Raw genomic sequence first — 18,676 nt, forward strand, 5'->3', positions numbered from 1 at the left:
CATTCATATCTGTTCTGCTCACATTCTTCTCTTAATGTGTCTGTCACATGCCCTCACTGCCACCAGGGAGCATACAACTTCGTGGTAGGCAGTGTCCTAATGTTTTGGCTCATCAGTGTATATCAGATATGCTGCAATTGCTGTACAGAATTCTACATTGCCCTCCATAAGTTTGGAAACACCTCGTGATAATTGACAACTGAAAGGAAATACTTTATAAAATAGCATTTTATTGTTATCTAAATGTTTATTAAGTTCAAGAAGAAGAAGAAGAAGAAGAAGAAGAATATTAAGTAGTTTGAGGAATGAGGATTTTAAAGACTTTATTAAACTAAATGAAACAATGAAACATTAGTCAAAAAAGATGTGTCAGCAAAAAGTGTACATTGGGCACGTAACACAGTTTAGATTTTACATACATCAATGTCAAATTTTCTTTCAGTGACATGAACTGCACTCAAAAAATCAGTCTGAAAATGGGAGATTTTCTGTGCTATGCACTGTAATCTTTCTGATGAAATTTCTCATGACAGGTCAATTAAAAAGTCAATGTATGATTAAACCTGTAACTTTTGTGTATCAGATGTTCTACAGAAATCTCAAAACAGAAACTGGAGACACATCTACCATAGAATACATTCATACTTCTAATTTTCATTATTCATACTTTCTTCATTTCATGTGTAACACTGTGTAATAAAATTAGAGAATTTCAGTCGATAAATCTTTAGATGACGTGACATTTGTCCATTTATGTGCTACAGATCTGAAAGATCAAAATAGAACAATAATTGAAAAATAACATTTTTTAAAATGATAATCAGTTGCACTGCTCGTCACTGGCTTTGTCAAAATATTCTTTCACTTTCCCATCTGCACTACAACTACTAAAAAATGGATTACATAGTATCTTGCATATCTGCAGGTAAATGGCTTCTTTACTTCTGTAATTATGTGTTGAAAACAAATTTTGTAAACCTTGTGTGTCTGCTAACAACTGAATTTTAGTAAAATTTAATTCTTCTGGAAACCAATACCAATTTTTTTCGCTGCAATGCAGAAGACCTGATCAGGGAAAACAGCAGCACTTAGTGTTCCTCTAATTTAGTTCCAATAGTGTATATTATATTTAAAATACAATGTTATAAATATTTGAAACCCAGCTATGTGAATCACAAACATCTACTTTGTCAGGTTCAAAATCAATCTAAGTCTCTTACGGAGGAAGAGTGGCAGTTGATTCCCATCATGAATCACAACCTTAGCTCCTACTAACTATAGCTCTGCAATGTGTAATTTCCTTCAAATCCTGAAATGCCTTATTGGCAAGATGTGACTCTTCAACTGACTGAGGTTATGGCTGTTTGGGTGGGAGGGAGCTCTTAAGATTCTTCAGTGCTCTAAGGCATCTCCAAGAGTGACAACAATATCTGTTTACTGCCACACAGACAACCCAGAAACCATTACCTTAATTTTAAATTACAGTAGGTTAATGGGGAAAAGCCAGATGACATTACACACAAAATATTTGCCATATAAAATCCCATTCTCTTGGCTGCAAAATGTTTCCCGTAACTGAGGAGTTACCATTTTAAAGCCTAAGGGGGGGGGGAAAAAATCTGGGGGGGAGTATGCCCAATATGCCGTATCTTCCAACAAATAAGGAAGACCTGTAAGTGCTCTATTATGAACACAGTACTGATATTAGCACTTTTACACAGTTTAACATTTTAAGACACTCCTATATGTAACAATGTTCAAGTACAGGAATCACTCTCAAACTTTTTTCTACTCTACAGCGAAGGGTGTGCTATGTTTGGATGATCATAATGAACAAGTGGAAACACGCAATGCATGTGCAATGCCTCCAATATAACTGCCTCCAGTTTAGTCAAGTTAGTCAGCATTCACATCTGAAATCAAGCTGAATCACATAGAATCCAGAGTCCAAATATGACTGGTCAACTTATACAAGTCATGAGGGAAATAATGCAATATTCGTTTCAATTCTTCTGATTTGTTTCCTGGTCTCCGATGGGGGAGCATACTTATACATGATGGCACATGAGAAACTGGCCCCATGCACAGACTGCTAGCCAATTATGCATGAATTGTTGCCTGCCATGAGCAGATACAGTAATAATAGATAAACATGCAATAATTAGATAATAAAGAAACAATGACAATGCAAAACATAGTCACAACAGCTTCAAAACAATAGATGACGATTGGCTTGCGATAATGAGCAGTCTCATACTCAGGGCCGATACTTTGTGCACTATCATGTATTTCGGTGTAAATGATAGTAGATACCTACAATCAAATTTCAAATAAACAACAATGACAACAACATTTGTTTTGTGAGTTTCATTCAACAACAGGCTCTAGTGACAATTATTATGATCTGCCTTTGTGTCAAAAAATTGCCAGTAAAGCACTCTCTTCCACACTGAGAAATAGCAATTAGTCTTCATATTGTTATTAGTGACTTTCAATGAATTTATCACTGTCGCCGCATGACACTAATGGAATTAGGGGGTCTTCAACACACAAATGCTTCAATCCAAAAATATTCTGTCATCATCTATACTAGCCTTTAAGTGTAGCCTGAAATAAACAATACATCTCCATAGAGTGGCATATGGAAGCCAGCAATTTTAGCAGGCTAATGTCTCTTAATACAATGTTTATGAGAGGCAGCATTGCTCTAACAAAATTATTCGATATTTAGGGAACAAAACTTACAACATTTTGTGAAATAATATGGAAAACAGACAGAAAACCTAAATTTGACTGTATGAGTCACAAGCGATTTCAGGATTGTGGTATCACACTCTAGACATGTACATTTATTGTATTAAAGTACTTAAATTGAGTGTTTTCCTATTTATGATAAGTAACTGGTGTCCTGGCCACAGTCAGCAGATTCATAGTGTGTGGCACAAGAAATGGGATCTTCTTGCATGGCATAAGTAACCGCCATTCCTGCCAGATACTCTGATCATACAACTGTGAGGGTTTGAAAGTTCAGCTGGAAGTCAACTGGGTGCCAGCCATAGATGTATCAAAATGAGAAAACATGTTGATAATAGCAGCTGGCATGGCACAACTAAAATTACAAGTATCAGCTACCCTCCAGTGCTTGCTTCCCACTGTCCACCAATGCAGAACCTCAAGCCCATCATGTTTGTGCCAACACTGCAACATCCTGTATGATTATGCCTGGGCTCCACTAGATGGTGCCTTCAGCACAACTACCGATACCGTTCAAGCCACAGTTGCCATGGGCAACACCCTTGATGGCTTGGCTGCTGGCTTCATCTCCACTGCAGCAAATGGAGGCGCCACACTCACACTTCACTGGCACACCTTTTATCACTACAGGTCGATAACAACTGATGACAAGATGTACAACATTGGCCAAAGCCAGAAGTCGTCACAAGTCTTCAATGTTGGGATGCAACCACCAACACTGGTACCACTGACAATATAAGACACCAGCACCAAAGCCATTCAGCTTTGCAGCTTTTGCTGCAGCACAGTCGGTCTGTGGTCACAGTATTACCAAGGGTCCTGGGACTGTCATCAGTGTTTATTCCGCCAACGTCAATGTCAGAGATTGAAGTGCTGCCGGACCACCATGAGCAATGAGCATTTCTGGCAACACTGTCTAGCCCATTCAATAACCACCTCCATAGCATAGCCACAGTAAGACAGGGGGATTCTGTGCCTACTTAGCTAGAGATCTGGAGTCTTGATCAGAGTCTGAAGAATCAGAGGGCACAACATAATACAAAAGAGTCTTCTTTCGTGCTGCAAGCACATTCCCAACATCTGCTTTATGGCATAAACACCCTACACATGCCAAACACTTTGCTTGTGTCTCTGTAAAGCTAATATCTACTTGGTTTGGTTGTGTGGTGACTCTGCTCAGACTATGCTCTAATTTGCCTTGCCCAATTATTGATTCATTCGCTTTGGTTAGCATCATATTTGGGTGTAGCTCTGACTTCTTTGTAGGTATTGGTGTACCACTATGTTATGTGTTTCATGTCAGATATATGACTGATTGCCTCCATCTAGTCTGTAGTTCCATTTCTCTTATGTGGAGTGTGCAAGAAATAATTAAACTTAATTAACAATAAGATAAAACAGTGAGTTCTATCCATCAACATAGAAATGACAATTCTTCACAATATACCTGAGGTTTTGAAGGACAAGTAATTTCATTACTTCTTTCACGTGACTGATATGATCCCTTCAAAATTTTCAAGCTTGCCTCTCCGATCCGAACTGATGGCGGCACATTCAATTTTCTTTCAAGTCTCACTTGTGGGAGGAAACTGAAAAGAAAGAAATGTGATAAAAATATATAACATAATAAGATGATTATGATAACACAATTCTATCCTTGTCACATGAGTAATTACAATGCACAAGGCTATGGGCTGATACTGGTTTGAAAAATTCTTATTCAATTCCAAAAGGATTAAAAATTTTGTGTGAAAAACTAAAAGTAACTCTACAGGATCTATAATGGGCATAAACTGAAAGTTAACTCATATATATTTAATTTAATTAAAATCTAAAATTTCTGCCTTCAACAGTGGCAATAAGCATTATTATTCTCAAAAACAAACTCCACAAAAAATGACCTTTGAAAACAGTTCAAGTGCCCTACATTCAGACAATACCAGGAATGGGATTGATATTGTACTCCATTTTACCGGAGCACCATAACTGTATATAGGCTATTATTATGATGCGGTTGCTACTCCCAAAGATAGTTTAAAGCTACTGCCAGTGAGCCCTGGGAGGAACCTGTGTCCCCCTTTTATCTACATCTAGTGTATGGCACATGGTCAAATGTGGTGTGGTGGCTGCTCAGACTGTGGTCCAATTTGGCTTGCTCCATTACTGATTCATCCTCTTTTGTTAGTGCCATCTTATTCAAAGATACTGATAGAAGCTGAATTTTTTCAATGAGTTTGCCCATAATGTAACCAAGGTGGAACCTGGAAACCAGCATGATATTTAACTAAGTGGATGCAGACAACTGCCTAAAAACCACATCCAAGCTGGCCAGCACACCGACCCCCATCGTTAATACACAAGGCAGATTTGTGCCTCCACATCTCACATGATTTTCATTAAATACAATGTGTTTCTGGTCATCAAAAAATACTCTACTAAAATGATTAATGAGCACAGTCATCAGACTCACAGATCCTTAAAATGCATCTACAAAATGCTCAAAGAGTTACACTCAAGATCTGCATAGGAAACTGAAATAACACTTTTCTATGAATACTCTAATCTACCTTTGGTAACTGTTGTTTTTTGGACTTATTTACTGACAGGATCTTGAACCAATCCTGTGTACTTTTCAGAAGATATTTTTAATGACTGGTCTGTATTTGTTTTTATTTTAATTTTATTTCATTGAACATATGAGTCAATGAAAAAATATCTGGTAAGGAGGACATTCTTAATCTCCTCTGATTGTACACATGACTAAAACTGGAACTGTTAGGTCTTCTCCCAACCTGTACACCTAAAGTAACAAGCTACTATACTAAAGCTGTGCGTTTGATCAACATTATGTCCACTCCACATAATTAATGTTTTTAACCTTTTTATGACCAGAGATCTGATCCAGAGTGTTTCAAAATAATTCTATGATGAAAGACAGGTTTACAAATGTTACAGTAACAGCACCAAAACTGGAAAGATTATTTATGAAAAAAAATATAAACATCGTTTTAGTAATATACAATAAACAATATTTATGACACTGAAAGAAGATATAATTCAGCATAGTTTTACTAATATTGTGGAAATAGCTTGCTTTTCATACACACTGCAATGACTGCAGCCAAATTACACAAACATTTCCTTAATGCTATAAAAGTCTGGCTCCCCAAAATACCAGCAAGTTGGAAGGGGCAAGCAAAAGTATTGTTGTCAGTCACAAAAACAGATCGCCATAAGCAAGACATGAAACACACAAGTGGACAATACAAATGAACCCTGTTTCTTTAAGCCTTGTAAAAACATATCTTTTGCAAGCTGGAACATGTGATGGAGCAATAATGATACATACACTTAAGGAGAAGCCCTTAATTGGTTCTATGAGTAGGAAGCTAGTTTAATAAAATTTATGAAATATATACATATTTCTACATATCCTACAATTATGCAACACACTGACCTAGTAACAGGTAAGGCAGTGGTAGATTCTTGTCCTGTTAGTATGATGATGGAGTGGGACTTACTTTTTGGATTCCCTTGAAAATATTGCCTCCACTTCCTTCTCTTCTTTGGTTTCATCCATTTTTCATATTTAGTAGCTGTTTTAAATTATTTTTTTAGTTCATGGGACATTGTAACGTGTGGCAGTCTAACCTGCTCCAAATGTTAATATACACAAAAACAAAGCTCCTAGCCGAATACTAGCATTTTATACAAACTATGTTTTCGTGTAGCATTTGAAGCAGAATCAACCACATGTGGATAGACATTACCCTGTTAAAATATGTGTTGTTGCATGATGGAGGAAGATGGTGCAATATCTTTGACTCTAAATTCTTTCTGAAGCAACTGTTGTTTTCACATAGAGCACAATACGTACAAGTCAAGATCACATGTTGTATCAAATTGTATACTTACACAACTCTCACTCTCACTCTCTCTCTCTCTTTTGTATTTGCGGTTTCTGGACAGTGGAAGTCAACGTAATGGCTTTTATTTATTTATTTCTTACAATCTTGTAGGTTCTGCCATGACTGCCACATTTTTTGTTGCAAATCCACTACTCCCGGTTATCTTTTAGATCAATGTTAATACCAGCATCAGTCAGGCTTCGTAAAATTCTAAGCAATCACATCACTAACTTTGGCATTTTCTGGTGCAATACTCATACAATGGCATGCCTTGTTCAAGTCAAGATGTCATGGTATGACAAACTCAGTCACAAGAGAACAATGATTCTGCCCCATGTGACTTTTTCGAATATGGATATTGTGACTTTTGATACTGACAAAGAATATTTGCACATGTTTCCAAGTTGCCACTTCATCTGCCTTTGATGAATGACGGTGGTGTAACACTGACCTTACTCGCGAAACAAGACACATTACTGCTTGGTTAATATGTACACCATCTTCTGTAAACTTTATCACTTATTTTAAGGTACATTTTTTCCACAAAACATCTGATTTTAAATTTTCTCACACAATTCTTTCTGGGTATTGTAAGTTTCACAGATCTTATTGTAATTCTTGGTATTCTGGCACATGCTTTCTATCACAGCCTTGACATATTTGTTCATCTGAATTAAATAAATACAATTTCTCTCTTCAAAAGACTTCACATTGACTTGACTTTCATGATTAATAGCACTGTCAGTTTCTCAGACAGATGTAGTATGTGTCTTAACATCAATATATTTGTTAAAAACCATTCAATAGCCAATCACATAAAGTATTTCTTTTTTCAACAGACTATGCTGTTATCTTCAGGTCTTAAACTTTTTATTGTAAAACATGTTCATTTTACACTGAACACCATCTTCTTCAGGCCTTAAACTTTTTGTTGTAATGCATGTTCATATCACACTGAACCAAGTGAAGTGTAAAATTAACATGTTTAATAACAAAAAGTTTAAGATCTGAAGATGAAAAAAAAGAAATTTGCAATCATAGGTGTGGAAGGGGTTTCAATATACACTCCTGGAAATTGAAATAAGAACACCGTGAATTCATTGTCCCAGGAAGGGGAAACTTTATTGACACATTCCTGGGGTCAGATACATCACATGATCACACTGACAGAACCACAGGCACATAGACACAGGCAACAGAGCATGCACAATGTCGGCACTAGTACAGTGTATATCCACCTTTCGCAGCAATGCAGGCTGCTATTCTCCCATGGAGACGATCGTAGAGATGCTGGATGTAGTCCTGTGGAACGGCTTGCCATGCCATTTCCACCTGGCGCCTCAGTTGGACCAGCGTTCGTGCTGGACGTGCAGACCGCGTGAGACGACGCTTCATCCAGTCCCAAACATGCTCAATGGGGGACAGATCCGGAGATCTTGCTGGCCAGGGTAGTTGACTTACACCTTCTAGAGCACGTTGGGTGGCACGGGATACATGCGGACGTGCATTGTCCTGTTGGAACAGCAAGTTCCCTTGCCAGTCTAGGAATGGTAGAACGATGGGTTCGATGACGGTTTGGATGTACCGTGCACTATTCAGTGTCCCCTCGACGATCACTAGTGGTGTACGGCCAGTGTAGGAGATCGCTCCCCACACCATGATGCCGGGTGTTGGCCCTGTGTGCCTCGGTCGTATGCAGTCCTGATTGTGGCGCTCACCTGCACGGCGCCAAACACGCATACGTCCATCATTGGCACCAAGGCAGAAGCGACTCTCATCACTGAAGACGACACGTCTCCATTCGTCCCTCCATTCACGCCTGTCGCGACACCACTGGAGGCGGGCTGCACGATGTTGGGGCGTGAGCGGAAGACGGCCTAACGGTGTGCGGGACCGTAGCCCAGCTTCATGGAGACGGTTGCGAATGGTCCTTGCCGATACCCCAGGAGCAACAGTGTCCCTAATTTGCTGGGAAGTGGCGGTGCGGTCCCCTACGGCACTGCGTAGGATCCTACGGTCTTGGCGTGCATCCGTGCGTCGCTGCGGTCCGGTCCCAGGTCGTCGGGCACGTGCACCTTCCGCCGACCACTGGCGACAACATCGATGTACTGTGGAGACCTCACGCCCCACGTGTTGAGCAATTCAGCGGTACGTCCACCCGGCCTCCCGCATGCCCACTATACGCCCTCGCTCAAAGTCCGTCAACTGCACATACGGTTCACGTCCACGCTGTCGCGTCATGCTACCAGTGTTAAAGACTGCGATGGAGCTCCGTATGCCACGGCAAACTGGCTGACACTGACGGCGGCGGTGCACAAATGCTGCGCAGCTAGCGCCATTCGACGGCCAACACCGCGGTTCCTGGTGTGTCCGCTGTGCCGTGCGTGTGATCATTGCTTGTACAGCCCTCTCGCAGTGTCCGGAGCAAGTATGGTGGGTCTGACACACCGGTGTCAATGTGTTCTTTTTTCCATTTCCAGGAGTGTATTTACTGATAATGCCTGCTTGAGCAAGATGCGTGGGCTTGCACACTATGACTTCTATGTGCATGCCATTTGATTTGCTCATAGTAAACCAACTGATTGGACACTCATAGGGATGTGTGAAGATGGAGTTATATAACTGAATATATTGTTCACACAAACAGAAAAACTAAAGACAGCTGATGGGAACATGTCTAAAAATATATTATATTATACAAAAAATCAGAAAGATATTATTTTGGAGGTACATGTGAACAGAGTTTAAAAATCAGTCATCAATTTTATTCACACACATTCATCAAACAGCAATTTTATCTTCAATGACAGAAGCTGCAAGTTCAGGTAAAATTGTCACAAAAGAAAGACCTTAGTTTCTGTTCATTCTGTAAAGCAGTTTTGTATATTGAATGTACTGTATATGAGTGAGGATGACACACGGTGAAACAGCCACACGAACATAGTCAGCACTAAGCATGAACTACCTATCACAAAAAACTAGTGTAAGAGGATTACATTATCACAACAATGATGCATCTCAATAAGATAATTATTACCACTGTCTCCCATCAACACCTGAGCCACATCATACCAATATTTATTTGAAATGAGTGCATAACAACCACCACCGTCTATCCACAAAATAGAGTACTCTAAAACACTCACATGCTAGCTCACAGTACCTAAGGAAAGGATATTCTCTTGTAACATAATACCCTTTAAAATGATACAGCACTTTTAGATTAGTTGTATTTGGGGCAGTATTTTAATGCCACAATGTGCTTGCTTACTAAACTCAGAAACAACACTGACTAATTTGTGACCGTTACTGTTTGAATTGTTTACATTGTTACATGGACACAAAATTTCATGTGGCGTAATACTGTGGTGAGATCTGGAATGAACCATGTTTATGTTGATGATTAAAAAAATAAAAAATAAATAAAAAAATTAAAAAAAACCTGTAATGTTCAAGTACAGTATTAGTAGTGTGCTGCTTCACATGGTCATTTTGATTAAATATTTAGGCACAACATTGCAAAATGACATGAAATGAAATAAACATGTAAAACATGTGAGGTCAGTTTGTAGGAAAGGTGAAAGTCAACTCTGATTTACTGGGAGAATTCTACAAAAGGGTTGCCCATCTATAAATGAGACCACAAACAGGAAACTTGTGCAACCCATTCTTCAGTACTGCTGAGGTGTCTGGGATCCCCACGAAGTTTTACGGAAATGCTCCATCAACTCAAATGGGAACCCCTGGAGGGAAAAAAAAATCAAACTGCAGAACAATTCTACTACCACCAACATATATCTCCCATAAGGACCATGGAGACAAGATGAGAAAAATCAGGGCTCATACGGAATCATAAAGGCAGTCGTTTTACCCTCATTTCATTTGCGAGTAGAACAGGAAACAGAATGAATAGCTGTGATACAAGGTACCATATGCCAAGCACCAAATGATGCCTTGAATAGAATTTATGTAGTGTAAACCTTCAACCTTGTAAAAGCTAACAAAGGGCTCTTTCATTTGCTAACTTTTCAGACTCTATGACAATTGAAAACAGGATCTGCATTCAAGTAGGATATTCTTCTTCCCTCATAGTGAATATGAGCTGCTGTTAGACTGAAGAACTGTATGTACCAGATTATAAGATGAGGTTTTTTCCCATATTTGTCATTACAGAAATACAGGGTCATCTTATATTTGCAGATTGAACTACTGCTGCTGAGGTCAAAGTTTTTTGTATTGTTTAATTAATTGTTGTAGGGCCATCTTACATTTGCAGATCAAGGTTTGGATACTGAGGTTTCTTACAAATTTATTTTAAACAATCCCGAAAGGTACGGCTTAGCAAACAAAGCTTGCATTTAAATAGCCTTGAGAGTCCCAATATGCCGAAGTGCTCGATACAGTATCGACCTTGCTCAAACACTCACATGACATTTGCTCGCGGCGCTGGTGCAAGGGATACTCAAGAAACTATGAACTAGGGACTATTAGAATCTAATGCTCTGCTTAAAAATTGACAATTTTGTGCAACAACAGAGGAAGTAACATTACATTCCACCAACTTAAAAATTTTTGTTGAATTTGAACAAGTTAGAAATAAAAGTTTCATGAATGTATGGATACCCTACAAAGCAGAACCTTGCTAATCTGACCCTGGTTGATCTGCCTCCCTGCTTAGTCTGATCATCCCATTTCTGATGTTTGTTGATAGGATTTGTCAATGACTCATTGTCTGCAATTCAGATCAGTAGGCAGTTAACCATTGCTAGTTAAGATAGTTTGATCAGTTTCAATATGAACTTACTTGTTTCTCACTTGATAAGTGTTACTGTGCAAGCATTTATTTTGTAAATTTGTGATAGCGTAGTTCTTACATATTAAAATGTATAAAACTAAATTACGGCACCCAGTAAACATTAACATGTGATGCTGTCTTTACAGACAATGACCTCAGTGACTTGAGTGAGAGGATCAGCACAGCCAATGCTGACTGCAGAATACAAGCAGAATTAACTGACAGCAAAATCACTGATGCCGTAACTCAAACAACCAATGAGAACAAGAAAGACGATGGCAACAAAGACAATGAACCTGTGGCACGAGTATCACATATGGATGCTAAAAATGCATTTGATGTACACTGAACAAAGCTCTACGTCTACCCCAATAGACACTTTGTGGGTTAGGTTCAAATGGTTCAAATGGCTCTGAGCACTACGGGACCTGACATCTGAGGTCATCAGTCCCCTAGAACTTAATACTACTTAAACCTAACTAACCTAAGGACTTCACACACATCCATGCCCGAGGCAGGATTCGAATCTGCGACCATAGCAGCCGCGCGGTTCCCGACTGAAGCGCCTCGAACCGCTCGGCCACATAGGCCAGTGTGGATTAGGAAATGGTCGAACACTGTGGCAAAATCAAGGTTATCGTCTGCTAAGCAAATGGAACATTACGGAAATTTTACATCCTGCTTAAAAACAGAACAATTTTTATCATGTGACTTCCTACGTTTTAAACAGTTAAGTGCAAATCAGTTGTGAGTCAATGCAGTACTGTAGTAAGGTATGTAAAATATTAAACTTTCACTCACAATAACAGTATCTTACCATACAATAAAGACTTAGTTAAGAGTACAGGCACTGCTGTACTTTACACTTTCATTAAGATTTTTTAGTGTGTCAACATTTCCTTTCAGTTTCTTACCGTTTTAAGATGGAACGATATTTCCAATAGTATTTGCACTTGAAAATTATATTTTACTGTAAGGTACGGTGATATAAGGGGTCCATAAAAGTGTTCCTCTGATAATCTGACCTTTTTTGCATTCTAACCATGCTCCGGGTCCTACAAGGGAAGGATTAGTGAGGTTCTAGTGTACATACATTTATGATGCTTTTTAAGCAAAGGTAACGTTGCATTCTAACCATGCTTCCCGGTCCTACAAGGGAAGGATTAGTGAGGTTCTAGTGTACATACATTTATGATGCTTTTTAAGCAAAGGTAACGTTCAAAGGCAAACATCTTGTTGTCCAATGATTTACAAAGTTGATTGCAAATGAGAAATTCAGTCACTGTTCATATATTAGAATACTGAGGAAAAATGTCACCAGCTTCCAATCAGGTTTAAAACAAGATGATAACATTCAGATCAAACAAGAAAGACAATCTAGAATTAAAGGTCTGAAAAACTAAATAGATAACATCGAACTGACTGTGGTTGTTATCACATGAATAAATTACAGTGGAGAAACCTGTCGTGGAGATGGTACCAACAGACATCAATACAGCATGGGATGAGTGGAAGTTTGAGAATTGAACTAAATCATGTTTGTGATCTTTTACTTATGTATTAGTCGCTGTTGTTACCATGAGCTGCACCGCAGAAGATATTGCAGTCCACATTTCACTGTTTCTCAAGCAGAGCACCACAGAGCATTGGAGATGGCACAGTGACACCAGCTTGGCTGTGAACTAGTATGAGTGCAGGGAGGAGAGTAGTGAGCAGGCGGGAATTACGTTGTGTTGCTAACCATGAGAATGTATTCGGCGTACTTTGGCTTTTTATGAACATCGGCCACATTTAAATTGCAGTTTGATGAATCCACCTGCACTCATAATTGAATTGACTTTAAAATTGAAAAAATACTGAACAACATTTCTGCAGGAGATGCTAAAAGTTTACACTGGAGTTCAGTAGCATATTGTATGGCAATGGCGACGCTCACGGATAATGGGAATGATTGGGGGTGTGTCAGCTGCTGGTTATACACAGCCAATGAGAGAGTGGCAGACAGATAATATGTTTAGAAGCAAGAGAGAGTGTAACATTCTCTCGTCAGTATACAAGCCCACCATACACAAACACTTTGAAATCCTAAAACATTTGGAAGAAACAGCCAAATATTTGTGACGACAAATATATAAGTTTCACAGCTGTCCCCTTAGGACAATTATTATTATTATTATCTTTACTTTCTCAGACGTTAAGTCTGGTTAAGAATGGAGTGACGCGGACCTTTATCAAGCGTCACTTCCTTTTAGCTTATTATTATTATTATTATTATTATTATTATTATTATTATTATTATTATTAAAAATACTGATACCACAGATAACAGGCAAAGTAAACTAAACAGGTGGTGGAGATAAAAATTAATTTCACCTTTTAGTTTTGTTTACTTTATTTCTCCTTGTATTATGAAAATTTAGAAAATCGATAAATGGCAGAACTCTTTAACAGCTGTAATGTTAACTGTTTAGGCAGATACCTTACATCAATAAAAGTTCGTAATTTTGATTAGTCACAATATGTTAAAAAATAAATATTTATCAAGCAGCTACTTGAAAAGGGGGGAGGGTGGCTTCTATTCAGGGTCATCTTACATATGGATAAATATGGTATTGGCTTCAAATGTGCAGTGACCACGTACAGCACAATGCAGTTTCCTGTACCAGTCAGTTAAGTCAATTTTGTAATAAAATACCAGACCTAGTATCAACTACACAACTTTAATGTTTTAATATTTGGTTGTCAATTCCAGAGTGCTGCATTAGCTACAACAATATTTTGAAAAGACTGAACCTATGTATAACTCATGTTTTCGTATTGCTGCTACAAATGTACAGTTTCTACGATTACTGTGAAACAAATAGTGGATAACCTAGAACAGTTATAGTAACAGATGACCCTTTAGTGTGCTCGTATCATGGATTGTTTCATGTACTCATTACTTTGTTTCTGTTTGTTGAGTGAGAAGAGGATCTGTGCAGCTATAAGCAAAAATTTAATGAATCTGGACCATATATCAAAGACAAACATCAATCCTACTCAAATGGACAACAATTATTTTTCCACTTTTTGTGCCAATTTAGTAAAGGACTTATTCAAAAGGGTAAGGACACAATGTCAAAATTTTGTTCCTAATGCAATACCAATGGACATCAAAGAAGACACTTTCCAGAAAAAATACAGCAACATGGGAACGGGAGCCATCCAACTAAAGATTGAAAAATTTGTTCAAGAAAGACAAAAGAATCAATGGTAAAACACATAAGGAGGAAACAAACTGTGGTGCCCTGTTTGTAATGTACTTCCCTGCAAGTCAGAATCCTTCAAATTGTTCCAGATCAAATTCAACTGTCTGTATGAATACATTTTTTTGTAAGGAATATTTAAAATTCTCCTATTATTATTATTAAAACTCCTAGCCACCACCGAGAATTATAGGAAAAATGACAAATAAGACTTGAAGCTTGCTTATTATTCTGTAATATGTATTGCTGATTAAGATCTATCAAACACTTTATTGAGTATTATTTGTCACTGATCCTCAAAGTGTTAAAACATTCCTACGAATACATTTCTTTAAATAACTGTGGATACACAGCAATCTGCACTTGCATGATTTCACATATTAAGTTGTTTTTTTTTATTTATTGCAATAATTTATCAGCTTTCAATACTACTTTTCATTGTTGTACTTGGTCAGTTAGTATTGGTCCATTTTCATTACCCTGAAAGACAATTTCAACACTTATTTTTTCTGCATCAAGAAATAATTGGAAGTGTACATTTGTTAGTGGCTATTAAAACGCTATGAAAAATTACCAGATATAAAGGAAATTCAATTTACAAATGAAAAATTGTGATAAACATAAAGAATTATAGTAAAATTGTTACACGACACACACACACACACACACACACACACACACACACACACACACACAAAAACTGCTTGCTTATACCAAATATGAGACCTACTAGAATAATAAATATGTACTCAATACAGAACAATCCGTTCTCTTTAGTTCAAGACTTACACAGAGGTACCTATATACTACCATAATACATGATACTTTATTTACAAGCATGAAACAGTGATTCAATTTGTGAGCTTTCAGTTTGGTGTCGGGGGCATTCTGCAACAGGTAATTAATAGAGACAAATGCTGATACACTATGGGTACCAATAATGGGACACTGATAACTGTGCTTCAACACTGTGCCAAAAATAAAGATGAAATCTGACTGCCTTTCATTGCTATGCATGCAAGGTATGTGCTATCCAACGATAGCTTCACATTTCAATGACTCACATTTACCAAATTTCCTGGTGCCCTCCAACTTAAATTTAACACACTTGTCACTGTCCTATCTTTACATTCCATACAGGCTACAATTTTACTAAACTATGATCCACATTTGTCTCCAACTGAAACTCTGGGAATAGTCCATCCTTTAGTGTCATGGCCATAGTGATCTCCACTGATGCTGCTCAGACCAAAATATCCACATTAATGTTCCAGTTTCAAGCATTTACACCTTAAAACACTACTCTAAATGTTTAACAAATTCACTGACCACCTCATATTCAACATATACAGTCACTATCAAGAAAGAAATGTATATACATATCTTAAATAAAGAGGCATCATGTTACCAAAGAAAGCATCTTGCCAGAAACTACACACTTTGTTTTGCAGTCTCACAAAGAATACTTCAAAATGATTAGCAGCTGCCTTGTGACATCCACTGACACAAGGGACTCATCTACACTTCTCGATGAATTAAGGCTTTCAACCGTATACATACATGTCCACCCTCTGTGTACTCCAACATCAGTGATACACATCATGGAGGCCATCAGTCTTTTCTGTCGCTTTGAATCCAGCAGAGGTCACTGATGAACTATTTGCCCGACTGCATATCCCACCCAACTCCGTTTTATTTTGATTACAAAGAAAATATCTTACAAAACTACAATTTTCCAGCCCGCTCTGTGTTCCATTTGCTTCTCTGTCCCTCCTAGTAATTTGTAACATGAATCTCTGCACTGCTTCCAGAGCAACTCTCAGTTTGTAAATGATTTCCAAATCAACATGCCATGTCTCACTGCTGTTAAATCGAAATTGATCACACTGGACATAAACCAATCCATTTCTGGAACACTGGATTCTTTGTTCTGAGAACTTTATTTAATTAAGCAAAACTACTCCAGACTATTTTTACCCTTCTGTTTATTCTTTAGTTGTCCAACCATTCTGTTTTCAGTTACTATAAATAAAAAAACTCATCGACTGGTTCTATGGCTTCATTTTTAATTTATACTTTTTTGCCTTAAATATTGGTTAGACATTATTCTTCTCTTGACATAGTTTATTTTCAGGCCTACTCATTAAACAAACTTAAAAAGATAGTAAGAGTGTTTTTTATTTCAGGTTTTGTTTAGTGTACTATAATCGAGAATAATTCTATTCAAGTTATCTTGATAGTCCAAAATCTGTTAAAAAAAGACAGCTACTAGTTTCATGAGTGTCTATTGTCGCAATAGAAGTGCAGTTAAATGTTTCTAAATCGTACTTAACTAATACATTTTGTATTGTTTACTAGTTAGATAAGACGCAACCTAGGCCTAAATTTCCCGAGTTATGAACCTTTAGAAAGTTGACCAAACACGTTTGATAACATAATTTCTCTAAAAGCAAAGTAATTACTAATTTATTCTTCTGTCATTGTATCTCTAATTCAGTACAAAAACAACAACAACCGCACATAAGACCTTTGTGTTGTTTTTTGTTTTCATACAGCCAATCTCGTGTCCTTGACAAATTTAAAGCATTCTTTAAATTTAATTATTCTTCCGAAACTGACCAGGCATGAGAAATGTGGAAGCTGTTATAGGGTAGTTAGCAGAAGGATATTTTGCCAATCTTGTAGGAAATATTTTCACTGGAGGGGGGAGGGGGGGCAATGCAGTGGGGAAAATGTTGGGAGAACAAAAGAGGCCCTCTCCTGGAACTAAAGAGTATGCAGTAGGAACATTTTGATTGGGGAACAGCAAAGGAAAGTCTGTGCCTGAAGGGCACAATTGGAGGAAGCAAGGAAAGAACTGGTAAGGATCAAGGGAGATGGGAGGGGGGGGGGGGGGGGTGTTGGGAACTGGCAGCTGGTAGGAGGTAGAAAGAAGGAGGCCATGATCTGACAGTTTTATCATCAACACCAAAAACAGGCATCTACCACTGCAAGAGTTAAGTGGAGAAGTGCCTCAGGTAGAATGAGGAGCAGGAAATGTGCAGCACACTTCAACTGAAATTCTGTCAGAGACAGCAAAGGACTTGGAAGAGCAGTTGAACGGAATGGACAGTGTCTTGAAAGGAGGATATAAGATGAACATCAACAAAAGCAAAACGAGGATAATGGAATGTAGTCAAATTAAATCGGGTGATGCTGAGGGGAATGATTAGGAAATGAGACACTTAAAGTAGTAAAGGAGTTTTGCTATTTAGGGAATAAAATAACTGATGATGGTCGAAGTAGAGAGGATATAAAATGTAGACTGGCAATGGCAAGGAAAGCGTTTCTGAAGAAGAGAAATTTGTTAACATTGAGTATAGATTTAAGTGTCAGGAAGTTGTTTCTAAAAGTATTTGTATGGAGTGTAGCCATGTATGGAAGTGAAACATGGACGATAACCAGTTTGGACAAAAAGAGAATAGAAGCTTTCGAAATGTGGTGCTACAGAAGAATGCTGAAGATAAGGTGGGTAAATCATGTAACTAATGAGGAGGTATTGAATAGGATTGGGGAGAAGAGAAGTTTGTGGCACAACTTGACTAGAAGAAAGGATCAGTTGGTAGGACATGTTTTGAGGCATCAAGGGATCACAAATTTAGCATTGGAGGGCAGCGTGGAGGGTAAAAATCGTAGAGGGAGACCAAGAGATGAATATACTAAACAGATTCAGAAGGATGTAGGTTGCAGTAGGTACTGGGAGATGAAGAAGCTTGCACAGGATAGAGTAGCATGGAGAGCTGCATCAAACCAGTCTCAGGACTGAAGACCACAACAACAACAACTTCAACTGAGGCCAAGAAGCCTCGGAATGTACAAAGTGTTAGGAAAAAGAAAGTGCTGCTGCTAGGTAGTAGCCATGGGCGAGGTGTAGGCCCTCAGTTACAGGAAAGTTTAGGGACAGCGTACCAGGCCACCAGTATCTTCAAGCCAAA

At 38.2% G+C, this 18,676-nt stretch overlaps 1 protein-coding gene across 2 annotated transcripts in view; it reads right to left on the reverse strand.

The window, feature by feature from the left end:
* LOC126249557 (uncharacterized) overlaps window positions 1-18,676 on the reverse strand; it is a 250,615-nt gene that overhangs the window by 22,964 nt on the left and 208,975 nt on the right. For both annotated transcript variants that reach the window (XM_049951221.1, XM_049951220.1), the window contains exon 10: window positions 4,202-4,343. In XM_049951221.1, the coding sequence (XP_049807178.1) occupies window positions 4,202-4,343 (142 nt within the window). The remainder of the gene's footprint in view (window positions 1-4,201; window positions 4,344-18,676) is intronic.

Source organism: Schistocerca nitens, chromosome 3, assembly GCF_023898315.1.
Source record: "Schistocerca nitens isolate TAMUIC-IGC-003100 chromosome 3, iqSchNite1.1, whole genome shotgun sequence".
Taxonomy (NCBI): domain Eukaryota; kingdom Metazoa; phylum Arthropoda; class Insecta; order Orthoptera; family Acrididae; genus Schistocerca; species Schistocerca nitens.